The sequence below is a fragment of the Sorghum bicolor genome, chromosome 7 (genome assembly GCF_000003195.3).
Source record: "Sorghum bicolor cultivar BTx623 chromosome 7, Sorghum_bicolor_NCBIv3, whole genome shotgun sequence".
Taxonomy (NCBI): Eukaryota; Viridiplantae; Streptophyta; class Magnoliopsida; order Poales; family Poaceae; genus Sorghum; species Sorghum bicolor.
The window spans coordinates 59620589-59647258 of NC_012876.2; the positions used below are offsets into that span (position 1 = coordinate 59620589).

Here is a 26670-nt window from a genome sequence, read left to right on the forward strand (position 1 = left end):
AGCCACCATGAGCACTTTTACAATACTAGTTCTCATCTCAAAGGTCCGCTGGAAGTGCTTCTCATCGATCAGATGCTGAAGCAGGCCACACTATTCTTCTCATAGGCATGTGCAATCTCCACCTGCCAATAACCAGGTAGTGCATCTAAAATTCAGTCACGAATTAGATCTAGTCTTAAACTAAGTCATAAATTACCTTCGTGCTGGTTGACATGGATGAGCAGCTAAACTGTTGGTTTTTAACTGCAATGGGAGCAAACTACAATAACGTAATGGTTGTATCCAAAACACAAAAACAGTTATGCAATCATAGCCAAATTCTCTGTAGAACTAGAGTAGGGATAAACATTCTCATATGAATAGCACAAGAGTATAGGTTTTATCATTAGCAACTACAGATGGGATTCAGAACCATAATGCTCCATCCCACACTGTATCAGAAATTGCAGTATCAATTTTAAAGATCAAAAGATACATGTTAAGCAAAGATATATTTTTAGACAACAAAAAAACACTAGTATTGGAAAATAGAACAGGACATTGCATCATATAGACACCAAAGTTTAGAGTAGTCCTTATGGCAAAAGGTAATTGAAGAAAGGAAGCTTCACTCACCCTACTGAATTCAGTGGTTGCTGTAGTCGCGCAGAAAAACTAATTGCATTTGGCCTCACAATTTCCTCCCTGTAGACAAATGAGAATGGAATCATATGTACGTTGCTATGACTAACATATGCTCTCTAAATTATGGATACGATCTAAGCATGCCAACACAAGCGCATCATATATAATAAAGATTTACCTTAGCATATGATAAAACATATACTCTCTAAATAGAACAGGAAAGCAAAATAACCTACATGTAGATGTATAGGAAGGGAAGTCAAATCAGTCTTGATCTCAAAGATCCTGTTTTTCCCCAAAATCCCAAAATCCGAACCCTAAATCAAAAGTTTTTCCAAATTTCGTCCCAAATCCCTACCCCTAAGATCATCAAAATAATTTTGCTTACCCTAAGACGTCACACTTGTGCCATGAAGACTATCATATCATTGTGCCTTGAACACATTAAATGAACTAGGAATAACAGAATGACATCTCTGAGACCAGGTTATTGCACTATAAACTGGGTTATCAAGCTGACCTTCCAAGGGAGCTGCTGGTCCAAAGTTGAGACAACATCAATCAGCAATTCGAGATGCTTACTGGTAGTATAGCATAAACGAAAACAAGCATAGCAAGCAAACCAACTAAAAAACTAAGAACACGGCCATAAGGCACCAACTACTAAACAATTTTATTAACTATGTGAAACGCACCTGAGAGTCAGCTGAACCACACAGGGAAAGTCAAAAGTAACATTTTTCCTCTTGCACAAACCTCTCTTCTCCCTCTCATGTATAGATCCAACACAATGAAATTTACAAGAACATCTAGCAATAAAATTAAAAATATACAAAGACATACATTTTATTAATTTGTGAGAACTTACCAATTTCCTCTTGGACTGAACCAAGGAAATTACCAACTTGAAGTATTGCTGCAAATTTCAATTTAAGAGTTGAATGAGTGCACAGCGAAACAAAATATTGATACAAGACAGAAGTTTTGATGATTTAACTAAATAAAGTTTATACTAAACAATTAGAAACATCCTTAACCTGCTAGAGTGGGCTGAATGGCTGTCCTCTAGAACTTGTTAGTGTTGGCATGGCTACCTTTATACTTTAGGCTTTTTGTGACACACAAATACAGAGAAAGCAACAAAAAAATTCAGTCAGCGACATAATAAGCAGTCAATCGTTTTGCTGAGCTTCCAGAGTAACTGCAAATGCGTGGTCAGATAGAACACTGCTCAAACCTAATCCTGTCTGCACATTAACTAATTACTACTATATCTGCCCTGATAGGAAACGCAATGCAGAACCCTATCCTGAGGCAAAGCTGCAGTAGTGCCACACTGTCTGACTGGCATCTAATTGCTACGCAAATCGCTCACATTTCAGAAAAGGAATTTTCCTGTGCTGCTTCAGATAAAAGTATCTAAAATACTGATGCTGTCTTAATCTCACATACGACAATCTAATATTGCCGATGATACATTTTGATGAGAATCCCAGAACCTGCAATGTACCAAAGGGGAGGGGAAAGGCATCACCTTTAGGCTTGTCGATGAGCATGTTGGTCGCGCATGGGCCGTCCCACCTGGGCGGCAGCTCCGTGGTCCTGGTGACGACTGACGAGATACGTCTGCAGCCGCTCCTCCTCCCTTGGCTCAACTGCCCTGCTCCACCGTCGCTCGCCGCTGCACAACGGCCTTCATTGCTCCGCACGCCGACCCACGGGGACCCATGGCCCCATGCCACTGCTACTCACCTGCGCTAACCCTAGCAGGAGCACGATGTGGACTGGGATGCGGAGGGGAGAACGGGGAAGAGAGGCTCGGTGGCTGAGAGGGTTTCTGGGGAGTGTTATATCCAACGCTTGATGCATCTTGATCGTTCCTTTCAATCTAACGGTCAAGCATGAGGCAGTGTTTGATTTGGGCTCCAGTGGGTTGGCTGCACTCGACATGGGCTTTATTTTCTGGGCTGCATACTAGGCATGGACAATTATATGTATTTCATTCTTTTTTGATTTATTTATAAGCACTATTTGATTATTAGACACTCTTGTGAAGTAAATACTCTAATCCAATTATATTCATGTACTAAAAATACTTTTTAAATAAAATAGACTACATATATGTCTCTTTGTAGTAGTTTCACAAATTTAAGAACCAATTTACTATTTTCTATTGTTTAAATAAATACCTACGTGCATTTGGAAAATCACTACAACTTCGTATCTAACAATGTCCAAAAAATAGAAAAAAATATGTAAGAAGACATGTTATATTTGAGATTACATCCTAAAATTAGATGAAAAATAAATTGTTTTAAATCATTTTGACAAAATAAGACAGTATATTGTTTACGAATGGATACATCTCTCACATAGTTATATAACTATATATGAGACATGTGAGAGATTTTACCTATTTATGAATAATGTATAGTCCAACAATGTTAGACACCCGACATCAACATGCACAATTTATTTTAAAAAATTTAATAAAATAATTTGTGACACATGAACAAGCATTATGACACAAAAATATTGTCACTAGATGAAATTTGACTTGTTAAATGACATTTGTTGTGACATACAACTTTTTATTGTCACTAAGTCATAGTGCCTAAAATATAATGTCACAAAATGAATGATGTAGTGACATTATGACCATTGTCATATTAAAAACGTTAAAAAGCCACACATTTTTTGTAGTGTCGTCACTTGCCAGTGTGATAGGACCCTAGTCACTCGCTCAACACGACTAACACCACTAAAAAGATTCCACGGACACTTTCCAACCATTAATGTAGGCAGTCATAAAAAGGCAACCGTCTCTTGCTCATGGTGATTCTCGATCCGCCATTGAGGTGGCCGGCCCTTGCTAGTTTGGTGTCATTTCGATGACGTGGAAGAGGTGTGTCTGGTCTTCAATGACGACTACTATGTAGTTTAATTAATACAATAGTATTTTAGGTTTGAGTGGTTGTCCGATGGCATTTACTCAATCAAATGTCCATTGTCTTCTCCTTCTAGGCAATCTCGATGACATCTGCTTTAGCAGGCTTGGTGTTGTTGTTCCCGCTTCAGTGGTTCTATGTCCTTTTGGTTCATTTTCTTGTCAAATGGGTAAAAGATGTATGTGATTCTTGAGACATCAAATTTTATCATCACCAGCAATGTAGGCCTATATATTTGTTCAATGTTTCAAGTGCATATCGAGTTTGATACTATGTGTTGTTGTGTGGTTCAAGAATCATAAAGTTTCTTTGTCGAGAAGGGTGTCAGCTTCAAGCGCAACGTGTTCCTCCGCTTCTTCGTGCAGCAATGGTCCGTCATGTGGCTCATCCCATTGTCAATGACGAAGACATCTGGGAGATTTTTTGCAAGGACTTGAATATGTTTTTTGCTTTTGTCAGGTGTGTCTTTGTAAGGAAGCCAATGTAATATCTTATCATAAGTAAGATAGATAAAACCTGGTTCCTCTCAATAAAAAGACTATGCAAAAACAGAAAATGCAACAACAACAAAAATTAAGGAAAAGACTTTTTTAACCCCTCGCCTATACTCACCTATAAAATAGAGATGTTGGTTCATGCTCAAATTTTATTTTTGAAACCGTTTTCTTTTGCAGGCTCACTGCCGTCCTACATAGCCCATCAGTCACGAGAATGGTAAATTAGAATGCATTAAGAGTTCAAGGTCAAATGATTTTAAGCTATACGTATAATTTTGTAATCTATTCTTTTAGAAAAAAGTTATAATCGCTTGTCTGAAAAAGACATGACTAAAAATACTATTTGTCGATGTGTTGTGAGAGAAAAATAATGCTGAATTGTTGGCAGATTCGACAAATAAGTTCAAGCGAACCGGACTAAAACGCCGCCCGCTCTTCTTCGTGGTCCACCCTTGATAGTTGAAGTCGTCCTTTCTCTATGGTGCGTGTGTGTCCGTCTCCAGCATTGGCCACTCCAACCTCTCACCGGCCGTGCTTGTGCAGCAAGCCAGGGGTAGTGGCCTGCTCCTTTTGGTTTCGCCTACATCACATGTGGTAAATCTTAGAACCATGCTCCCATAAACTTTTTCTCTTTCCTGCTTTTTGCTTAAGGATTATTATTAAAAAATTGACAATGATATGGCATACTTTATTTCATTTCCTCACTTATATTTAGGGCCTAAGCATCTCCACGAGTTTAAGAAAATTTAATCCCCTATACTTGCTTAAAAAGGGTCGGTTCATGCAAAAGTTTGGTTTATAAAACTTAGACAAGCCAAGATTTTGGCAGTCATTTAGTTTGGTACCAAACCAAAATCTCCACAATTAACATTGCTAACTTTATGGTAATTTTTTTTCAAAGTTTTGGCAACATTTCTTGTCAAATCTTGCGGGTGACAAATTTTAGTAGCCAACTAATCAGATCCGTAATTCCAAATTGCAGGCGAGGGCTAATGCAGCAGAATGAAATTGAAAAAACATATCTCCTTTTTATCACGTGGGGTCCAGATGTAAAAAGAAAATCATATTTCTTCTTTCTTTTTTCCCCTCTTGTATCTTTCGTCCCCGTCATGCTCTCTCGGTGCCACTACTAGTGGCCATCATCTGAGCCCCCACCCCACTCCTCGGCCCGCCCCAGCGTGCTCGCCCGCCCGCCCGTCGGCGACGGCTTCCAATGTACGCGGTCGCTCGTCCAGCGCGACACGGTGGCTTCCCGATGCGGAGGTAGCCAGCCCCGGTGTGATGTGGGTGTACCTCAAGTCTGGTGCGGTGGCAGGCCCAGCGTGGCAAGCGACTTAGAGTAACTCTAATGGTTTTGCATTTGAGGTTTGCATTTGAGTAATTTGCTAAAAATCTCTAAAAGAAGTATCCAACGGTTTTATATTTTGATTTTGCAATTTGGGCAACTTGGCAAATGAAGAAGCAAACTTAGCAAAAATACCAACCTGTGGATGACTTTACAAACCCGATCGTGCGAGCAAAGTCACGCGCGAGGAAAGCGCGCGCCTGGAGACCTTCTATTTTTATCCTTTGCCAAGTCCAAATGCCAATTTCTTTGGAGATGACCTATTTTTATTCTTTGCATTTTGTTATGGGAGTTTGCAAATAGCAACAAATACCAAGTCAATTTGCCAAAGCCTTTGAAGATGCTCTTACTCCCTCCGTCCAAGAAAAAAACGCAATTGTATGACCAGACACGTGGACCAATGCAAGTGGTGAAATTATCTAAATGCCCCTATGATTTGCTGTACACACATGAAAAAAAAATCCTACAGTATTAACCGTCAGAATGCCCAGTGCCGCCGGACATGCATATTCGGATAGGAACAAGAAGGTTCGCGATTACTTTTATGGGCAAGATTTCTCTTTTTTTTTATTATTTTATACAAGAGTAGGATACGTGTCGTGCGGTGGTTTCATTAGTGGAAGAGTGCAGGCCTATCCGGCTACTGTTTTGAGCATTCTTTGCTGGACAAAATTCAAATGCTAGGATTGTGTTATTTTTTGGACGGAGGGAGTATGGCCCAACGCCGTGTGTCCTGGTTCCATGTTGCAGGACAAAACGCGGATCAAAGACGGGACGGCACATGATATGATCGTGAGATGATTTTTCTCGACCGAGGACAAAAAATAAGGTCATGTTTAGTTCAAAAAAATTTCAGATTCATCGTCACATTAAATCTTACGGCATATACAACACTAAATATAGATTTAAAAATAACTAATTGCATACTGCGAGACAAATCTTTTGAGCCTAGTTAGTCTATAATTGAATAATAATTGTTAAATTCAAACGAAAATACTACGGTACACAAAACTAAAAAATTTTCTAACTAAACAAGGCCTAAAGAAAGAAGATACAAAACCATCAACTGAACAGCCCGTCCGATAAAAGGCGGCACGTGATCGTGAAGAAAGGGGGTCGTTTTCTCAATTTGCTGGAAAGTGTTCTTTTTATCCCCCTGCCTCTTACTCTCTCAGTCACAAAATAAATATCATTATGTGATATTTAGTGATCAAATTTACTTAAGTTTAATTGAGTTTGTAGAAACATGTTAGCAATATTTATTTCCTAAATAAGTATTATGAAAATATAATCAATGATTAATTTAATGATCTTAATTATGTACCATAAATATTAATATTTCTTTTTATATATTTTGGTCAAATTTAAAATGATTGACTTCTGAAGGAGTGAAAATAATATTTATTTTGAGACAAATAGCGCACGTAACAATTTCTAGAGAAAAGAGAATTCTTTTTCTCAATCCGACGTCCATGTCCTCCGCCACGTGTCAGTGGGGCCAAATGAAGCCTTCATCCATATTGGGTCCCACATGTGGAGGATGAAGTTATAAAAAAACTAGTAGCTTCATCTCACCTTAATCTCATGCCTTCATCACGTTTTCAGAAGCTTCACCCATAAAGCTATTTACAAAAGGAATATTCTCACAACACAACTTATGAAGTTGTTGGTAAGCTATGTCAAATAAGGCCTTCCAAGTCATGGTTACATAGTGCTCCAAATTATCCAACCCTGTGTTAAAAGGATGTGTTCTATAAAATTTATAAGTCCAAGGCATGACACCGCTTAAGTTGACCAAAGTATATACATCTGGCGGATGAGATGGCTTGGCATCACATCACATGCGTGCACCATCGTTCATGCCAGCTCATGTGCATGCTTGCTGCAAGGCCAAGGCGGGCAGTGGACTCGTTTAGGCCTTGTTTAGTTCGCAAAAATCTATATCTCTTATATAGATAAACCCCACTAGTTAATTCTCTTAACATGTAAAGCATCCACATCATCATCCACTAGAGCATCCCACTAACTAATTCTCTTGTCATGCAAAGTATTCACATCAACATCCACTAAATCATCCCACTAATACATTACCCCGCCATGCAAAATGTTCACATCATTATCCACTAATAAATCGAACTAACACATATTATTTATCCTGCATCTATGTTATTCACATTAGCAAACCACATCATTTTCTAACATATATTTAGTTGTCCATGCTAGAATACTAAAAATCATCCACTTACATATATTATGATAGTATAATTTTACCGGTAATTTCCGCAGCAACGCGCGGGCATTCTCTTAGTTTTCAAGATTCTCTGTCACATCGAATCTTTGGTCGCATACATGGAGCATTAAATATAGACGAAAATAAAAACTAATTGCATAGTTTACTTGTAATTTGTGAGATAAATCTTTTGAGCCTGGTTACTCTATGATTGGACAATGTTTGTCAAATAAAAACGAAAGTGCTACAGTAGCCAAAAACCAAAAATTTTGCGAACAAGGCCAGAAGCATCCAAACATGGTTAGTCTATGTATGTGGATGGAGTGATCGGATTAGCTAGCTAAGCGGTGAAGGCAGTAGTGTCTGGTTGAACTAGTCTGGTTGCAATTGATTTGATACGTTCTGGATGTATATACGTACGTGCTGAGGCGCTGAGCTGTAGCGGTGCGCGCGTCGGCGTGCACTGGAATTTCGAAGCCGAGAGCTCCGAGCTGTGCGTGCGTCGCGTGCAGTGGAAGAAAGGAAGAAATAGGTCTCGTTGCTAAATTTTTTTGCTTCCGAATAAATAGTATAGTACTTTTATTTGTATTTGATAAAATTTGTACGCCGCAAACGAAAGGAACAACACCTTCATCAGTTTCAGTCCCTCTGCATATGCATTGCATATTTGCATTGCATGCCGGCATGCCGTCGTCCCTGATTGTTCGTTTGGTTGTCGGTGCCACACATGCACAGAACACAGGCAAGCCGGAGATGTGTCACACATACGGAGTATGCATACACATCGGATCAGAGCATGGCGGACTACGGAGGAAGAGCAGCAGGAGACAGTGACACGCACGCACATTAAATTGAGCAAGCCATAGAGCCTGAGCCTGAGCCTGATCATCATCATCATAGTCATAGCGCAGCGCAGACTGTGGCAGCAGAGCATAGTGTGCGGTACACAGCCAGCAGCGTCGTCCTTGTGGTGAGTGAGGGAGCGCCAGCACCATCAAGCGCTGCTGGTTGGTTCCTATTGAAATGGTAGAATTCAAGGCTTGGCCTGCTCGGTAGGTGAGGGTGCTCGTAACTGGTGGTGGTCAACATCGAATGCCCTCACTCACACACACACACACACACTATCTATCGTCTCAGATCCTCCATCGGTCCTCATCTTGCCTTGCAGACGGCCCTCTTCTACTCGGCGATCTTCTCCTTCCTCCCATCACTCGCTCCCCTGCTACTCCCGGCCTTGTCCAACCGTTCAGGCGTTCGGCCTGCTGAATTTTAGTCACCGGTCACCACCTCAGCTTGCTCCATTCCTTGTCCAGTAGCTAGTGCATGCAGTAGTGCACATCACATCGCGACAAATGCAGCTCTCGGCGGCGGACAGCAGGAAGAAGAAGCGGCGGCGGCGGCGGCGGCGGAGGGAGCTGCCACTGCCAGCGTCATGCTCCTCGAGATCTGCTGCCGGCGCCGCTCAAGGTCAGTGCCAGTGCTGCTGCTCTAGCCCCGACGGCGGCGGCGGCGGCCTCGTGGCGACAACAATGCCACCGCGCGCATTCTCTCGCTGCTCCACCGGCGGCGCCTCCTGCGCGCCGGCACCGGCCGTCCGTCTCGGCACCCAGCAGCACAAGCTGACGATGCTCCTCGTTGCACTCGCGCTCCTCCTCGTCCTCCCTCCTCCTCATCTAGTGGCAGCGGTCTCGGTGTCGGTGTCGCCCCGGAGGATGGCGAGGATCCAGAGCCATCTCGACAGGATCAACAAGACCCCCGTTCGCTCCATCCAGGTAAGAACAACAAGGCGACGGACTAATTAATTTGCGCTAATTAGCAGGGACCGATCGATCGATATACGTCCATGCAACAACAACAACTGTGTGTTTTGTTTCTGTCTGTCTGTCTGTCTCTTGGTTGACGATCATGCATGGCTGACGATGGAGCCGACGACGACGGCGGCGCGTTGGGTATCGTTTGTTCGATTTCAGAGCGTGGACGGCGACACCATCGACTGCGTGGCGGCGAACGAGCAGCACGGCCTGGACCATCCGCTGCTCAGGACGCACACCGTCCAGACGGAGCCGCCCGAGGCGCCCATGTGGAGGGGCCGCGGCGGCGGATTCGTCGTCGTCCCCGCCGCGGCTGGCGGTGGTGGCGCTGCGACCGCGACTGCGACTGCGACGAACGGCAGCAGCAGCAGCAGGAACAACGACAGGCGCCAAGGCGCGTGGCAGACGTGGCACCACGGCGGGCACTGCCCCAGAGGCACGGTGGCCATCCGGCGGACCACCGCCGACGACGTGCTGCGCGCCAGGTCCATCTCCCGCTTCGGACGCAAGAGGAGGCACAGGAGGAACGCGGCCGTCGCCGCCGCACGCGCCGCCAACGCGCCCGACGTCATCACCGGCAATGGACACGAGGTGAGCCCGAGCCACTGATGATTTTTTACTGGTGCTACTGAATAGTCGTAGCTACTACGCATCCAGTTAGAGTACCATATCATCAAAATCAAGCTACCTATAGCCACTTTATTATTTTTATTACGCTTCCATCGGTGGATCGAGCTGCTGGATCGTCCGTCCGTCCGTTAGACCGGTGACGACGCTGGTTTGAACAGGCAACGTGTGTTAAACTCGATGGTTGGTACGGTGGCATGCCATGGCCGTTGTCTGATGAATGGAGGACGAATCAAATTGAATTGAATTGAATTGGAAGCGGGTGGTGATGGATCGGGAATCCGATGGAGGAGGAGGAGGAGGGAGGGAGAGAGCGAGGGCAGGCACCAGCACCACCGCAGCAGGCAGTCATGATGAGCGAGTGAGGCCCGGCCGGGTGGCGCGCAATAAGTAACGCAATGCAGAGGCCGGGAAAGGACGACGCCTGCTGTTTCTGCATGCAGTGCAGCTAGGAGAGGGAGAGGGAGGTCCGGCCACGCATGGCCATTACTATTGATTGAATTCATTCATATCGGTCGCGCATGGCCAGCTAATACGCAGTATCTCATCGCTAGTGGAAGTGTATATAGCTCTATTTCTGTGTCGTAGTTTTGCTTGTTCATTAGCTAGCTAGAGTATGTAGTAGTACGGAGTACGTAGTCCTTGTACGAAACTTGGTCCATACTGTACATGATACATCTCTGTTAAGAGGCCTGGCCTGGGAGCTGGGAGTGGCGTGGTCTCGACTCAAAGTGAGGTCGTCACTGCACCTTTTAAAGTGACGATGGAGCCGGCGGGGCATATTCACCATGCACCAATCATGCATGCATGCATGCATGCGATCGATGGTCCATGTATGCACTGCACCCAACAACAATACTCGTCGTTCCACATAGTGCTCTCTCCCGGACCGCAGGTAAAAGTGCTTTCCATATGTTGTGGGGAGGATTTATGGGCTAAGGTGGACTCGTGCTGTCGTAGAGTATACGTTCTGTAGTAGAGCATGCATGCAGTAAAAGATTGTTCCGGTAACATATAGGAGTGAGTATATAGGTGAGTGTGGAGTAAAAATGATGAATGCGGGTGTGGGGTTCGTTGGGCCACCTGCTGCCTGTGCTGCCTGAATCCTGTGCCTGTGCCTATAGTGCCATGGTGCTTGTAGTAACTGTGAAGTGAATGAATTCACTGCATGCTGCACACGTTGTGTAGATAGATCGTCTGTCTTTTGTTGGTTGGTTAGTAATGTTAACCCCAACGATCGATCGCTAGATCGTCTACTAGCAGCAGCAGCAGCAGCAGCATATGCATGCATAGTAACATATGTAATGCAGAGAGCTTAATTACTAATGGTAATAATGATGTATATTTATTTATGTAATAATGATCATGCGCTGTATGCAGCACGCGATCGCGTACACGGCGCCTTCGCAGCAGCAGGTGTACGGGGCCAAGGCCACCATCAACGTGTGGGATCCGGCCATCGAGGAATCCAACGGCTTCAGCCTCTCCCAGCTCTGGATCCTCTCCGGCTCCTTCAACGGCTCCGACCTCAACAGCATCGAAGCAGGATGGCAGGTCCGGTCCACCATACCAATATCCTCTTTTCATATTGCCATGCGATCGATCCCCTTTATTTTCCCGTCCATTGCATGGATCTCAACTAGCTAAGCTAGCAGTCCAACTGACACTGACATCGATGAACACCGGCGAGTACATACATGATACAATACTATAAACTAACACTACAGTAGTAGTACTATATAACAACTGATGAAAGCAGGTACCGTGTTCTACTATAGTAGATTAATATAGTAGTTTACGTTCTTAATCTCCGTATCCTATGGATAGCTTAGAGCTTACACTACTACGGTCAACCTTGGCAAGTTAAAGTTTAATTTTGGTCGACTGATAGATCGAGGCCATTGCAGCATGCATGCACATGGCCTTCTTAAATGCTCGCATCCATCAGTCGCGCAGAGATCAAGATCCCCGACGATTATTGTTGACTCTGCACAGCATCTCCATCTCATCGATCGAGCAGCTTCTCATTTGGTTGCTCGAGGTCAACCCATTCCCATTTGTGCGTGTGCGTGTGCCCAGTGTCTCTGCCTGGCTTTGTGCCTCTGCTTGTATGGTTGTCCAGCCCACAGTTTTTTTTGAGACTCTCGTCAATTCCGACCAAACTGTGTAATTAGTTTTTATTTTTGTCTATATTTAATACTTTATGTATGCATCTAAAGATTTGATGTGACGGGTAATCTGAAAAATTTTGTAAAATTTTTTGGAAACTAAATAAGGCCAAGCATGGCCACATTCGGGAGCCACCTCTCGGTGTCACGGTAGGGTCGAGTCCAAATCCTGAAGCAGTTGTCACTGGCGTCGAAGATGAGAACACCCCTGCGTGGCTGCGTTAGGAATTAGGATCCAGAGCTTCAGGGTTAGGGTTCATAAGAGCAAGTTTAATAATATAGCCCACTTGCTGGTTGTAAGATTTTTTACAGCCTTCTCCCAGCCCATCCATACCTATTCACTTTTAATACATAGCTCACTTATCTCTCTCACAAAGTTTATTGGTTCTTTTGTGTCTAAGCTGGCTGTAAGCTTACAACATGCTTCTCCTCTCTCTCCTTCCTTCTCTCCTCTACATCAGCATTTAGCCAGCTTACAGCCCACCATAATACTTGCTCTAACTTCAGATCGAGCTTCCAGCGGTGACGGGTTGACAGCTGAACCAAACGGCCATTAGTGAACCAAACAGCCCAAATGTTTCCGGAAAAAAGAAAAAAAATAGTGTTGTTGCCGCTATTAATTAGTGCTAAACAAGGCGACCTCCATAAACGCTACGGAGAAAGGAAGTAGTAGTTTATGGAGTACTTCACTCGGCAACAGCTGACCTATATATCTTGAAAAGGAAGTAGTTTAATTATGGAGTAGTACATAGCTACTATAATTAGGCGGGCTAGCTAGCTTCGTTGTTCATGATAATTGCCCACATGCATGCATATTTGTGTGGATATGATTTATTCTCACGCACGCTACCTACCTACCTACCTGCGCTGCAAAAACCTTTTTGGTTGGGGCTTGGGAGGGTCACGCATGCAGGGAGCAAATCATTGTGTGCCATGCAAAATTTTAGGTTTGGATTAACTTAAAGTTTCTTAACGAAATTTACTGAAAATAGTATTGCATCTCCAAATAGGGTTATTATAAAATATATTATTTTTCGCATTTGTCAAATTTTGAGATTAAACGACTATAAGAAAAGAAGCAAGAAGTATATTTTGTAGGACGGAGGAAGTACATAGATAAAATCGTACAGTGTCCATCCGTCCATTTGGTTAATTTGATTTGGATTTTTGATTGATCCCGTAGCTGTGAAGAAAAAGTTGAATTATACCTCTGTTCAGAAATGGTAGGCATATTTGACCAGAAGAAAAGTCAATATTTACAAGTTTTGACCAAAAGTTAGTAGAATTAGTAGAACTATATGCAAGTTTAGGGCATAAAACTTACATGAATAGATTTATGTTCAAAGTGGCTCTAAGATGATATGGATATTTTAGCAATTGACTTAATTTAAAGATCGCAGGTCAAAATATACTTTGTAAGACTTTTCTTGTGGTCAGGAAGTATATATAAATGCTTCCATCCTAAAAAAAAACAATTCTAATTTTGTCCTTAGAGAAACTTCAAGGTCCTCTTTATATCCTTCCTAATTGATAGAAATAGAGGTTTTGGTGGAAAAAAAATAACCTCCAATAACTTTTAGATATTATTATTCTCCATTCCGGAATTCTCTCTAACTAAAAGATGAAAGTGGAGCTGGTGTATACAAGATATAGAGAAGTTTTTGGAGGGTAGAAGATATAGAAAAAAAATTATTCAAATAATGACTCTGATGATTTAGAGAACGAATTTTAAAAATTATCTTGGAGGTACTCTTAGTCAAACTGTTTAGAAAAGGATAAAGGATGTAACAATTAATATATTTATGTCTATAATAATTAATACTGCTATATATCTGAATCTGAAGCTGTGCACGATTTTTCTAGTCAGGTCAGCCCTGAGCTGTACGGGGACAGCAGGCCGAGGCTCTTCACGTACTGGACAGTGAGAATAATCTAACTGCTGCTCCATGTTTTATTGTTGTCCATTTCATTTTCAATTCATAAGCATTTTTTTGATTTGCATTGCATACATGGACCTACATTACCTTACTATTAATTATTGCATGCACGCACACGCAGAGCGACGCGTACGAGGCTACTGGTTGCTACAACGCGCTGTGCCCGGGGTTCGTGCAGACGAGCTCCCGCATCGCCATCGGCGCGTCGATCTCGCCGGTGTCGTCGGCCGGCGGCGCGCAGTACGACATGACGCTGCTGATCTGGAAGGACCCGAAGCTGGGCAACTGGTGGCTCAGCTACGGGGACCAGCTGGTGGGGTACTGGCCGGCGCAGCTGTTCACGCACCTGTCGGACCACGCCACCATGGTGGAGTGGGGCGGCGAGGTGGTGGACACCAGGCCCGCCGGCGTGCACACCGCCACGCAGATGGGGTCCGGCCGCTTCGCCGGCGAGGGGTTCGGCCGCGCCAGCTACTTCCGCAACCTCGAGACGGTGGACGCCGACAACAGCCTCGCCGAGGTGGCGCTCGACGCCATCCAGACGCTGGCCGAGAACCCCGCCTGCTACGACATACGCAAGGCCTACGACGAAGACGACGACGGCGGCGGCGGCGGCCAGCACTCCGCCCGCGGAGGATGGGGAACCCACTTCTACTACGGTGGCCCGGGACACAACCCGGCGTGCCCCTGATGGTCTCAAGTTATCTGAATCTGATGAGTGCATGGGACCTGATGATGACCACCGTACCATACCATGGATGGACTAATACCTGCATGCATTTGAATTAGTTCATCTACATATATTAATTAATCCCACATCATGCTGCATCAAGCATCATCTAGCTACTAGTAGAGTACTGTATGTGTAGCTTATATTTGCATGAATATATGCATCATCTAGAGGACTAGGAGAATGTATCCGTCATGGTTCGCTCCCTAGGTAGCCAGTCCAGTCCAACAAGGCGGATCGTGCATGCAATGCTTCCACCTGTGTGTACGCGTGGCCAAATTTTGACGTACGATCGTACGTGTGCAAGCTTTCGCTAATTCTAGCTACCTGTAAGGACTTGCAAGATGTAATTAACTGTTGATTTATCTGTTCTTTCGATGGACCCCCAAGGATTCAAAATTTGACTTTTTGATAAAGTTTCATTAATCTTGCCTAAACTATTATGAAAGTCCGATTTACCACCGTGGCTGACGTGGCGTCAAACCAAATAAAAACTGCTTTCGAAACCGCTCCGAAAGATAAAATGGATATTTAGAATGATTTCAAAAGTTAGAAGAATCTAACAATTCGGGTTTTTTTTTATTGAGGGAGAAAAATAGAGCTTGTACAATAGTTGAGGGAGACTAGTTGGGCTTCTGGCCACTTGCCAAGACTGTTCTATTTGCCAATATTGCCAAGGTGGGAAATTCAAACCGAGCCCAGAATTCTAACAGCCCAGTAGTCTATCGGAACTTCGGAAGGATGGAACCATGGAGGCCATTCTCTCATCTCTCAATTTCTCCTCTCGCAGTGGCAGCTAGCAAACACAGAAGTTTCCTCGTCATCTACAACGGACAGCAAATTTCAAAAGTACTTTAACAATAATTGACACGGAAAAAGAGGCACTGAAAATGACCTAGATGCCCACTTCATTTGACCTTAGCTTGGCCTTGTTTACTTCTCTTAAAAAATTTGCAAAATTTTTCACATTATCCGTCACATCGAATCTTTAGACACATGCATGGAATATTAAATATAAACAAAAATAAAAACTAATTGCACAGTTTGGTCGAAATTGACGAGACGAATCTTTTAAGCCTAGTTAGCCCATGATTAGATAATATTTGTCAAATACAAACGAAAGTGCTACAGTGTCGATTTCCCAAAATTTTTCGGAACTAAACAAGGCCTAACTTTCAAACATTTTTATCTATTTGTTGCTTACTTTCATTTCCAGTATGTATGTATATATATATATATACGGTAGCGCTATTCTACACTCTAGGTGTAGAATATTATTCTACACCGCAAGTCAAAACTGAGTAGAAAAAATACTGAACAGTACTGGAGAGTGTTTAGTATCAACTTGTCCAACACTCAGGACCATGAAATACTGAACAGTACTGAAACACGAATAAACACGAATACTAAGCGATACTGAATTTTGCTCAATATAACAGCTCGGTGTAGAATAGTATTCTACACCTAGGGTGTAGAATAGCACTTATATATATATATATATATATATATATATATATATATATATATATACTGGAGCCGCAAAGACAGACCATGCTGTACTCGGATGTCACATTCTGTACGATGATGTTGGGCACATTTCTTTTTCAAAAAGTAGTTTCATAGCTGTAAATTTTCGATGTGTATTACGGAAATTTGGTGCCAAAAGACTGTTTTTAGGGATCATATTGGTGTTCAAACATCATTATTGGTGACTATAGCAAGTGCTCTCATGGGTGACTGGTCACTAGAGCTCGCCCTCAGTCTAGAGATCTAGGTTCAAGCCTTGCATCTTCTTAGTTGAAAAATAGGGGTGTGGTCTGCTCCTTCCGTCAAGTTTTTTTTTTATTGGTGACTATATAGAGCTTTTGGTGAAAAAAGAACTCGTCATTTAGAAAAGGTTTAGTCAAACCTATAGACGACAAACATCAATAACTACTGTATTAGTTTAGAAACTTGTAAGTTATATGTGTAGATTAGTAGTCAATATACTTGCAAAATCTCTTATGTTTGAATAATAATGTGCTCGAGCGTTGCGCTGAAAACCAAAACATATTAAAATCAGGCTTCGTATCATCAACAGACTAAAGATTCACTTTTCGCTTCTATAATATATAAAAAATGCTCTTGTGTTGCAATGGAAGAAATAAGCAATTAAATATTATGTATCTATTTATGTGTTATATTTTTATAAAAAATTAAAATCATACCTTAATTTATAATGAACATAACATCTATAATAATGTTATCGTTTGAGCTTGTCGCCGAATCTGTCAGCCATTCACCAATACTTTTTTCTCACAATAATTCAGCAAACACTGCCATGATTTTTTAGCCAAATGAACAAGGCCAGCCCGTATCAAACTTAAATAGACATTTGATAGATTTTCACAAAAACACTTACTAAAAAAAATATTATGATTATAAATTTCATACTATCCATACATTACTACTGTTAAATATTGAGTTTCGTAGTGATTTAAGTTGACAAGGAAGTAGCTGCTAGTATGTTATATTTATTTGTACAGGATCGGAGGACGTTTAGATTTTAGTTTACAATTTTCTTCTTAGTTTTAGATCATCGGCTGAACCAGAATCTAAAAAAATAAATCATGTTCTTAATTTAACTTATGTCAAAAAATTGATGGTGAAAATTTTCATTTGTAGAAAAGAGTAATTAAAAGACCTATAGTTGTTCTTATTCTTCGTTTTCTATTTATGGGGAACAAACATTGGTGTACGTGTACAGTGTACTTCCCAAAGGAGAAGTATTTATTTGTATTATATTAGACTGGACTACAGCTAGATTTTAGTTTACATTCCAATTAGTTGGATCATAGTCATAACCAGATTCTAACAAAAAAAGTCATTCTGAATTAAAATTACATTAAAATTTTGATGGTGAATTTCTTCTTGTTTATAGAGAAGAGTAAAAAATTGGAAGATTGTTACTTTTATTCTTCTTTTTTGATATCTATGGGAAATAAACACATGAAAAAAAAAATAAAAAAGAAAAAAACAACTGTCCGAACGAACAGAAGAAAAAAGAATTGAAAAAGACAGAGATAATGGATGTCCGCGGAAACACGTTCGACGGAAAAAAAAGAGAGAGGACAGGAAAAAACATAAATAAAAAAAGAAAAAAAACAAGAAGAAGAAACGAACACGACGCCCGCCAGAATTGTGCATGAAAAAAAAAACAGGTGAACCTACGAAGCTAAGGGCAATATTAGGATTTTTTAAAAACAGTGGGAAGAAATTATTATTATTATTATTATTGAATATATATATATATATATATATATTCTGAATACTATAGTGGTTAAAGATATATATACATAAAAAACCGTGTAAAGTCAAATGTGTCAAGTGTATTCAAGAGGTAGAACTTGTCGTCCAAACAATTACTCTCCCAATGTATATATAAGAAACTTATGATTTTTTTTAATTTGGCGCCAGAATTTTGACACAAACTTGGTTTGATAAAATGTGCTAACCAAACTAGTTTGATAAAATGTGCTAACAGGAGATCTATTTGGGAACCCAAATCCAAAATAGATTTCCAACACAATATCTATAGCCTCCAACAGAGTACCCATATAGAAGACCCATTTTGAGGACACTTTAACTCTCACGTCCAGGAGCGGTCAAGTCACAGTTTTAAATTGGAACAACTCTACTTTTAACTTGAAAGTCAGATCACAACGATTTCTGATACAATACATTGAATTAGTTGTCTGTAGATATCTACGGAGTACCATAGTACTACAACTTTATTTTGGGCTGCCAGATCCGATAAAATAGATCAATATATATTACCTAGGCTATTTTCTCATATTCATCTCCCTACCAAATACTTCCTACATTTTAAATTATAAAACATTTTAATATTTTAAGATTCATTATATATATAGACACACACACACACAACATATATCTAGGTGTGTAGTAAAAATTATAAATGTGAAAAACCAAAATGTTTTATAATTTCGAATAGAAGGAGTATTCTAGATTCCTTCACGAAAGAATTTAGCAATTCATTACTATATATAAGGAAGAATTATATATTTGGTTTATAAATAAGGAAGAATTATAGTGGGATTGTACATGAGTCTCTATTAAATCATGTATGTAAATACCCTATGTAATATCCCTGTTTTTATCAGAGGAGAATTTAGCACTTTATTTATTATCTTAAATTATAAGACATTTAAAGAATCTTGAATAGTCAAAATATCTTAAATTTAACTAAAATTATAGAAAAAATTATAAAAAATCATGACATCAAATAAGTATACTTACTATGAAAATATAATTAATAAAGAATCTAATGATACTTAGTTAATATCATTAAATATTATTATTTTATTATATAATTTTGGTTAAACTTAAAATGCTTTGATTATCTAAAATTCCTAGAATGTCTTATATAATTTGGGATGGAAGGAGTATTGGGTTTATTTATAAATAAGGAAGAATTATATATTGGGTTTGAAGAAAGGGGAAAAAAGGCTCCCATTTGCCGGCCACTTCTGCCCGGTTGGAGTCCCCGTCTTCGTCGTCTTGTAGCAGCAGTGAGTGCGGTAGTATTGGCCGGCCGGCGGCGAGGCTCCCCTCCCCCTTCTCCTCCTCTTTCTCTGCACACATACATGCTTGTTCTCCGCCGCCTCCGCCTCCGCCTCCCGCTGCGACGTCCTCTTCTCGTCTCCTCCTCCTCCTCCTCCTCCTCCTCCTTCCCCTCCTTCTCCCCCTCCCCCTCGCCCTCGACCTCTAGCTCCTTCTCCTGTTGGTCGTCGACAGGCGAAGGTAGAAGGTCCATGGCGTCATCTCCTTCTCCCGCATCCGCCGCGGTCGTTGCCGAGGGCTCGGCGGCCCGCCGCTTCTGGATCGCTGCCTCCACGCGGGAGGCCGCCTTCGCCGCATACACGCCCTTCATCCTCTCCCTCGCCGCCGGCAACTTGCGGCTCGACGTCTTCCGCCACTACATCGCGCAGGACGCTCACTTCCTTCGCGCCTTCGCTCGCGCGTAAGCCCAATTCCCTCCTTCCTGATTCCGCCTGATTTGATTCGCCTAACTACCCCCAGGACTGGACTGGATCTGATCTCATTCTTCCTTTCCTCCCGTGGCGCAATCATACAGGTACGAAATGGCCGAGGACTGCGCTGACGATGATGACGACAGGGCCACCATCGCCGACCTCAGGAAGGCCATCCTCCAAGAGCTCAACCTCCACTCCTCCGTTCTGCAGGTCATTTTCTCCCCACCCATATGTTTCCCATGGAATACCCAATGAATGGATTAGTTGCTTGCCGTTGCAGGCCAAGCTTCACCGCTGAGCTTAGCATCCTGCTATAACCTATAACATGATGGATGTACACATGGATCCTTTAGGAAACCACTAATACTGATGAAACTAATCTGTTATATTTCAATAAAGATAAATCAACTGCCCCACACCACCCATATTCGTCTTGTAGGTTTGACACTAACATATATCTTGATTGTGTATCTTAATTATTCCTGATTGTCCCGTGCATATGCAACTTTGCTGCTTGCTCTTGTCACTTTAAAATCCTGCATCTATACCCAAAATGCTTACAATCCAGCATAGTTTTTTTTAAAAAATTGTAATTTGGTTTAGTGTATATGTACTGTGCACCTATTTTACAGTATTGCACTTTAAAATCCTGCATCTATACCCAAAATGCTTACAATCCAGCATAGTTTTTTTAAAAAAATTGTAATTTGGTTTAGTGTATATGTATAAGATAGTCCTATCAGTTCAATATTGTCTGTCCTTTCTGTTGGCATTATGATTAAATTATTTTCCTTTCTAGGATTTGTTTCATTTCCTTGACCATTTGATCTGTCGGAGTGAGAAGTTGATCATAATCCATGCATTCCTCCCCAAACGAACTATTGCACATACTGTTTTTCTTTTTTAGTCTTCACTTCTTACTAGTACCTTTGCCTTCCACCCTCAGATTACTTGTAAGCCTAACCTGGTTACTACTGAATAGATCTCTATTAGCATGTTAACACTGTTGAATTCAAAATCTTGCTAATTGTTGCCTGTTGTTATTAAGGGCATTTCGGTTTTCAGATATTTCACTGCATAAGAGGTTTTTTTTTATGTCCCTTGAGTCCTTGTACCAATACTAGCAAACATACTTGTGCATTTTGCAACGTACTGTTCCTAGATGCGTGCTGCTCTAACTCATATAAGTATGGGAGATTTAGAGATTTATCATTGATCACATCATGTTTCCCAATTCGTTTTGCGGTCAGATTCCACACCATGGCTAAACACTCTGCTCTAACTCGTATTGGTGCATGAGAGAGTGGCAGATCATTTAAACGGTTCGTATTCCAATTTCCTTTGGAATCAGACTCCGCACCGTGCTTAGACACACTACTCCAACTCGTACGGGCATGAAGAGAGATTGGTCCGTTGGATCCTAGTGGACGGTTGTGAGCTTTAGAGACGATTTTGTGTATTCTTTGTGCTGTTTTGGCATAGTGTTTATTTATAGAGGACTGGACAATAAACTGCTCTAAATTTCCATTTGTATAATTAGTTGGACGATCTATTCAACCAGGTTCCAATATGACAAGTTTTGTTCATATAATTAAAACTGCAACAATAATTTAATGGGGAATCCTTTTTTCGTTGGGAAGGGTCAACGTTCAAAGTCTTGTGATGTTGCCTTTTACTTTGTTTTTTTACATTTATTATATTTCTATTATTTATCTTTATAAATTCTCCTTCCATTTTTTAGAAAATCAGCTATGCAGGAACACACACCTGAAAAAACAGGGGTGGGAGGTACGCGTGATGGGAAAAACCGGTAAAAAAATAGGAGTACGGAGGTGGAACACACATGAAAATACGAGTGGAAGGCATGTGTGATGGGGGAAGTGGTAAAAAGAGTAGTACTTCCTCAGTTCCAAATTATAAGTCGCTTTGACTTGTTTGGTACATCAATTTTGCTATGTATCTACATATAACATATGTCTAGATTCATAGCAAAATCTATGTACCAAAAAAGTCAAAGTGACTTATAATTTGGAACTGAGGGAGTAGTATGGAGGTGAAAGAAAAGTCGGAAAGAAAAAAAAGGTAAAAAAGAGGACCGCATGGAGAGAGAAAAATCAAGTGGAACACGGTCACAGAAAAATCAAGAGGGAGGCAGGGAGATTCTGGAGGAATGTGGTAAAAAAAGTCCAGGTCACATACATGACAGGTAAAGGTGCGGGGACACTTTGGGAAGAAAAAAAAGACGGATGGAAGAATCATTTCACTCATGATTTTAGCCCTAAACTGAGAGAACTTAAGCAAACACTTCTAATATATCCTTGTCATGCATTTTTATATGGAAAAAATGCTTACCAGCTGATGTATTGTACAAGTTGCTAGAGATATATCTACTGTCCTTAAAACTGAACTTCATCTGTCCTCTCGGATTCAATAATTGCTAACTAATCCTCTTCCCAACTTAAAAAAAAAACTCAATCGGGTATCCTCCTGTCTATTCGATTTGCAGGAGTGGGGAGTTGATCCTACCAAAGAGATACCTCCAAGCGCAGCTACAACCAAGTACACTGATTTCCTACTTGCAACAGCGGCTGGAAAAGTTGATGGTACAAAAGGTTCTGACAAAATGGTTACTCCATTTGAGAAGACTAAAATTGCTGCATACACTGTTGGGGCCATGACTCCATGCATGAGGCTTTATGCATATCTAGGCAAAGAACTCATGGCTTTCCTTAAACAAGATGAAAATCACCCATACAAGAAATGGATTAACACATATGCATCCAGTGATTTTGAGGTATAGAATTATCATCTTTCTATACATCAGTGCTCCTACATTTTACTGTAGTACTGGCTCATGTTTCAATGCAATTGGTTCATGTGCTGAATCATCTCTCGTTTTACCCTCTCTTCCACAGGACAATGCACTCCAAATAGAAGAATTGCTAGACAAACTAAGTGTGTCATTAACTGGTGAGGAGCTTGAGATTATTGGCAAGCTCTACCAGCAAGCTATGAAACTGGAAGTGGAGTTCTTTTCTGCTCAGCTTGTAGACCAACCTGTTGTGGCTCCACTTTCAAGATATTGTGATCCAAAATATAAGCTCTTGATCTTTTCTGATTTTGATTTGACATGCACTGTTGTTGATTCATCTGCCATTTTGGCGGAGATTGCAATTTTGTCATTCCAAAAGGCAAGTCAAAGTGGGAATGATAATAACCTTGACCGTACAAAATCAGGAGACCTGAGAAATTCGTGGAACATGCTCTCTAAGCAATACATGGAAGAGTATGAGGAATGCATGGAAAGACTACTTCCTCCAGAAGAGTGTATGTGCATCATGGCCTCTATTTGCTTTGTTTCTATTGGTTTGTGATCCTGCAATAGTAGATATGCCACGCCTGAATGATTTAATGATTGTTTGTGTTTTTTTTCTTTTACTTATTACAGCAAAGTCACTAGATTATGATAAACTGTATAAAGGCCTGGAGGTGCTAGCTGATTTTGAGAAGCTTGCAAATTCTAGGGTTGTTGACTCTGGTGTCCTGAGGGGAATGAATGTAGAAGACATCAGGAAAGCTGGGGAGCGGCTTATTCTCCAAGGTGGCTGTAAAAATTTCTTTCAGAAGATTGTAAAAACAAGGGAGAACCTCAATTTGGATATCCATATTCTTTCCTATTGCTGGTGTGCAGAACTTATAAGATCCGCCTTCTCATCAGGTATTCTTTCTTTCTCTGATGACAATGACACCACCACGATTAAGCTAATTTGCTAGCCTGTGTTGTTGCTATAAGCTAAGAATCAACATCTCAAGTTTGTTTTGAATAGACCGTTCTTAACTGGTAGTTACTTTCCTTTGCATTGTCATGCCTTCATGCAGCCGGTTGTCTGGATGGTTTGAACATACATTCGAATGAGTTTGCCTTTGAGGAATCTGTTTCAACTGGTGAGATTGACAGAAAGATGCAGTCTCCGCTAGACAAAGTTGAAAAGTTCAAGAGCATCAGAAGCGACGTTGACAGTACAGTGCCATCCCTGTCTGTTTATATTGGAGATTCAGTTGGAGATTTGCTCTGCTTATTGGAGGCAGATATTGGTATCGTCATTGGGTCAAGCACAATCTTGCGTAGAGTGGGCAAACAGTTTGGTGTTTCTTTTGTCCCATTGTTCCCTGGTCTAGTAGATAAGCAGAGGCAACTGACAGAGGAAGATGCTTCCGTGTTGAAGGCACGGTCTGGAGTCCTTTATACAGTTTCTAGCTGGTCAGAAATACACGCCTTCATACTGGGAAGTGATTTCAGCTGATGGATGTTCTGCTTCTTTTCTCCATTTTTTTCCCCTTAAGAAGCAAACACTTTTGCCGGTTGATGCTGATGCACATGATACGTGAATCCCCAATGTGGTCATTTTATGAAAGCCACATGTCAATTCTGGCTACCAGTATGTATGAATGAATACCAATACCAGTTTGTGGTGTGGAATGGGTCAAGTATGTACCCCACGAATTGTGATCAATGTTTCATTGATTCGTCCTTATTCCATTTGGGACTAATTTCTGGGTGGTTGCTGGCATTATACTGCAGCAACTACAGTATAAATATAGAGTGGTATATATCCCAAGTCCAAGTGTAACGACGACTGCATATATTTAGAGATTTGTTTTTAAATTGGCAATAAATTAAATGTGATAAGATTGCTGCGCGCTTGCTTGATGTCTGGCTGCATATATGTTTACGCTTACTCTGAATGATGAACTACAGCTCATTTTTTATTTCAGATTCTCAGCAGGAACCGTACTTGCGTACTAGTACTAGGGCCCAATGCATGCTACTTGGGGTTCGGCTGGGTGCGTAATATATGACATGAATCTCGTCTGTTTTCGTATGCAATTAGTTGCAGGTTGCAGCGGCATCGGCGGCGGCGGCGGCGCGGGCGTCGACGGCGAGGATGGTGCTGAGGTTGAGCGGGTGCATGTACTCCTGGGTGCCGTCCATGAACTGGCTGACGATGATTCGGTTGGCCTTCTCCGTGGGGTGGAAGTTGTCCCAGAAGGCGTAGACGCTGCGGTCCGGGCAGACGTTGGAGACAGCGGTGCAGAGCCCCAGGCCATTGTAGGGTCCCTGGCCGCAGCACGCGACCTTGGAGGTGACGAAGCCGTAGGCGGCCGGGTCGGAGATGAAGTCCATGTGCATCCGGTACGCGTTGACGGCGACGAAGACGTCGGCGCCGAGCTCGGCGTTGACGCCCTTGATCATCCCCACGAGCTGCGGGTTGTAGAGCGCGGCGGCGCGCTGCAGCTCGGCGCTGCACTCCCCGGCGCGGCTGCCCGGCCGCATCAGCGCCAGCTCGGCGGGCGCGCACCCGAGCGGGCCGGACCCCGTGACGAGCACCCGGCGCGCGCCCAGCGCGTAGAGCTGGCGCAGCACCTTGGCGTACTCGGACACGACGTAGCGCACGTAGTCCGGCAGCGCGAACTCCCGGGACCGCGCGGAGAAGGGCACCAGGTAGTAGTTGTTGATGAAGTCGTTGCCGCCCAGGGTGATGAGCACGAGCGCGCCGCGGACGAGGCGCGCCGTGGCGTCGCCGCCGATGAGCGCGCCCACGCGGCTCTGGTACTGCCGGAAGTACCGGAGCTGCTTCTGGATGCGGATGATGTTGGCGAACTGGACGCCCGTGTCGTTGAGGATGCCGACGCCCGCCGACGCGAAGTTGGCGCCCACCAGCAGCTTGTGCCCGTCGAGGTCAGGGCTCAGGTACGGCAGCGCCGGCTCCGCGCCCAGGTACTCGCTGATGATGTCCGGCACGTTCTTGCCGTTGGAGAAGCGGCCCGTGGCGCGGTGCGTCGGGTAGTCCAGGCCGTAGGGCGGCGAGTCGGCGCGCGCCGTCGTGGCCAGGTAGTTGTTGTTGCCGCTGTCCACCAGCGAGTCGCCGAAGACGAAGAAGGCGCGCGGCGGGGTGGCCGTGGCCGTGACCGTGGCTGGGCGCACCTGCAGGAGGGCGAGGAGGAAGCACGCGGTGGCTGCAATGGAATGCATTCTGGTGATGCTCTGCTTCTTCGCTGTTCAGCGGGCTGCGGGACGCCTAGGAAGAAGAAATGGGGACACTGCTGATGGAGCTGCTGCACTGCACTGAATTGCATTCCATGGCGGGGGTCCCTATTTATAACGCATTGCTGTAGCTAGTCTAGTGATCCATCGATCTGTCCATGCATCCTTGAAGGGTGGCATGGCAGCAGCAGCAGCAGCAGCAGCAGCAGCAGCCGCGCCGGTCGGCTCTTGGGGAAGTTCAACCACACTGTGCCTGAGTCTTGTGAATGCAACGCTACCTGAAGGAGAAAAAGGAGTACGAGGATCCTCCGCCTGTAACCGCGGCTGCGTACACGCCGCCCTGTCCTTGCGTAACAAACCCTACACCAACGCATTTTTCAGGCCATTCATTGTCTAGCTCCGGCAGTCATTTTTCAGGCCATTCATTTTCTAGCTTCGGGGCAGTGGTGGTAAATGTTTACTCCAGAAATCACAGGCAGCAACACGGGCTCAGTCAAACTCACCAAAAGTGACTGGGAGCTTCAGCTACCTGCTCTTACTCCACGGCACGTACCGCACATCATAGCACTCCATGCTTTGAAATATATATGTGCTTGGGGGAAAAAAAAAGGGCAACAAATTGCCAAGGACACAACATTTTCGAGTTCGTGCGCTTTTCTTTCTAGCAATGT

At 42.8% G+C, this 26670-nt stretch overlaps 4 protein-coding genes across 4 annotated transcripts; 2 read left to right on the plus strand and 2 right to left on the minus strand.

Annotated features, from left to right (window-relative positions):
* On the minus strand, positions 62-1529 carry LOC110437313. The gene is made up of 4 exons (XM_021465714.1): positions 1320-1529; positions 616-684; positions 197-259; positions 62-122 (listed from the first exon to the last, which is right to left on the minus strand). The coding sequence occupies exons 1-4, from the start codon at positions 1463-1465 to the stop codon at positions 62-64; spliced, it is 339 nt and encodes a 112-aa protein (XP_021321389.1). The 5' UTR covers positions 1466-1529.
* LOC8056919 lies at positions 8536-15339 on the plus strand. The gene is made up of 5 exons (XM_002444493.2): positions 8536-9416; positions 9615-10046; positions 11463-11636; positions 14118-14171; positions 14309-15339. Exons 1-5 carry the CDS (start codon positions 8997-8999, stop codon positions 14876-14878), a joined length of 1650 nt encoding a protein of 549 aa, XP_002444538.1. The 5' UTR covers positions 8536-8996; the 3' UTR covers positions 14879-15339.
* On the plus strand, positions 19416-24657 carry LOC8054813 (bifunctional TH2 protein, mitochondrial). Its single transcript, XM_002444494.2, has 6 exons — positions 19416-19940; positions 20055-20163; positions 22460-22747; positions 22869-23280; positions 23402-23671; positions 23833-24657. The coding sequence occupies exons 1-6, from the start codon at positions 19564-19566 to the stop codon at positions 24255-24257; spliced, it is 1881 nt and encodes a 626-aa protein (XP_002444539.2). The 5' UTR covers positions 19416-19563; the 3' UTR covers positions 24258-24657.
* On the minus strand, positions 24696-26495 carry LOC8054814 (GDSL esterase/lipase LTL1). The gene has a single exon (XM_021464648.1). The coding sequence runs from the start codon at positions 25985-25987 to the stop codon at positions 24842-24844; it is 1146 nt and encodes a 381-aa protein (XP_021320323.1). The 5' UTR covers positions 25988-26495; the 3' UTR covers positions 24696-24841.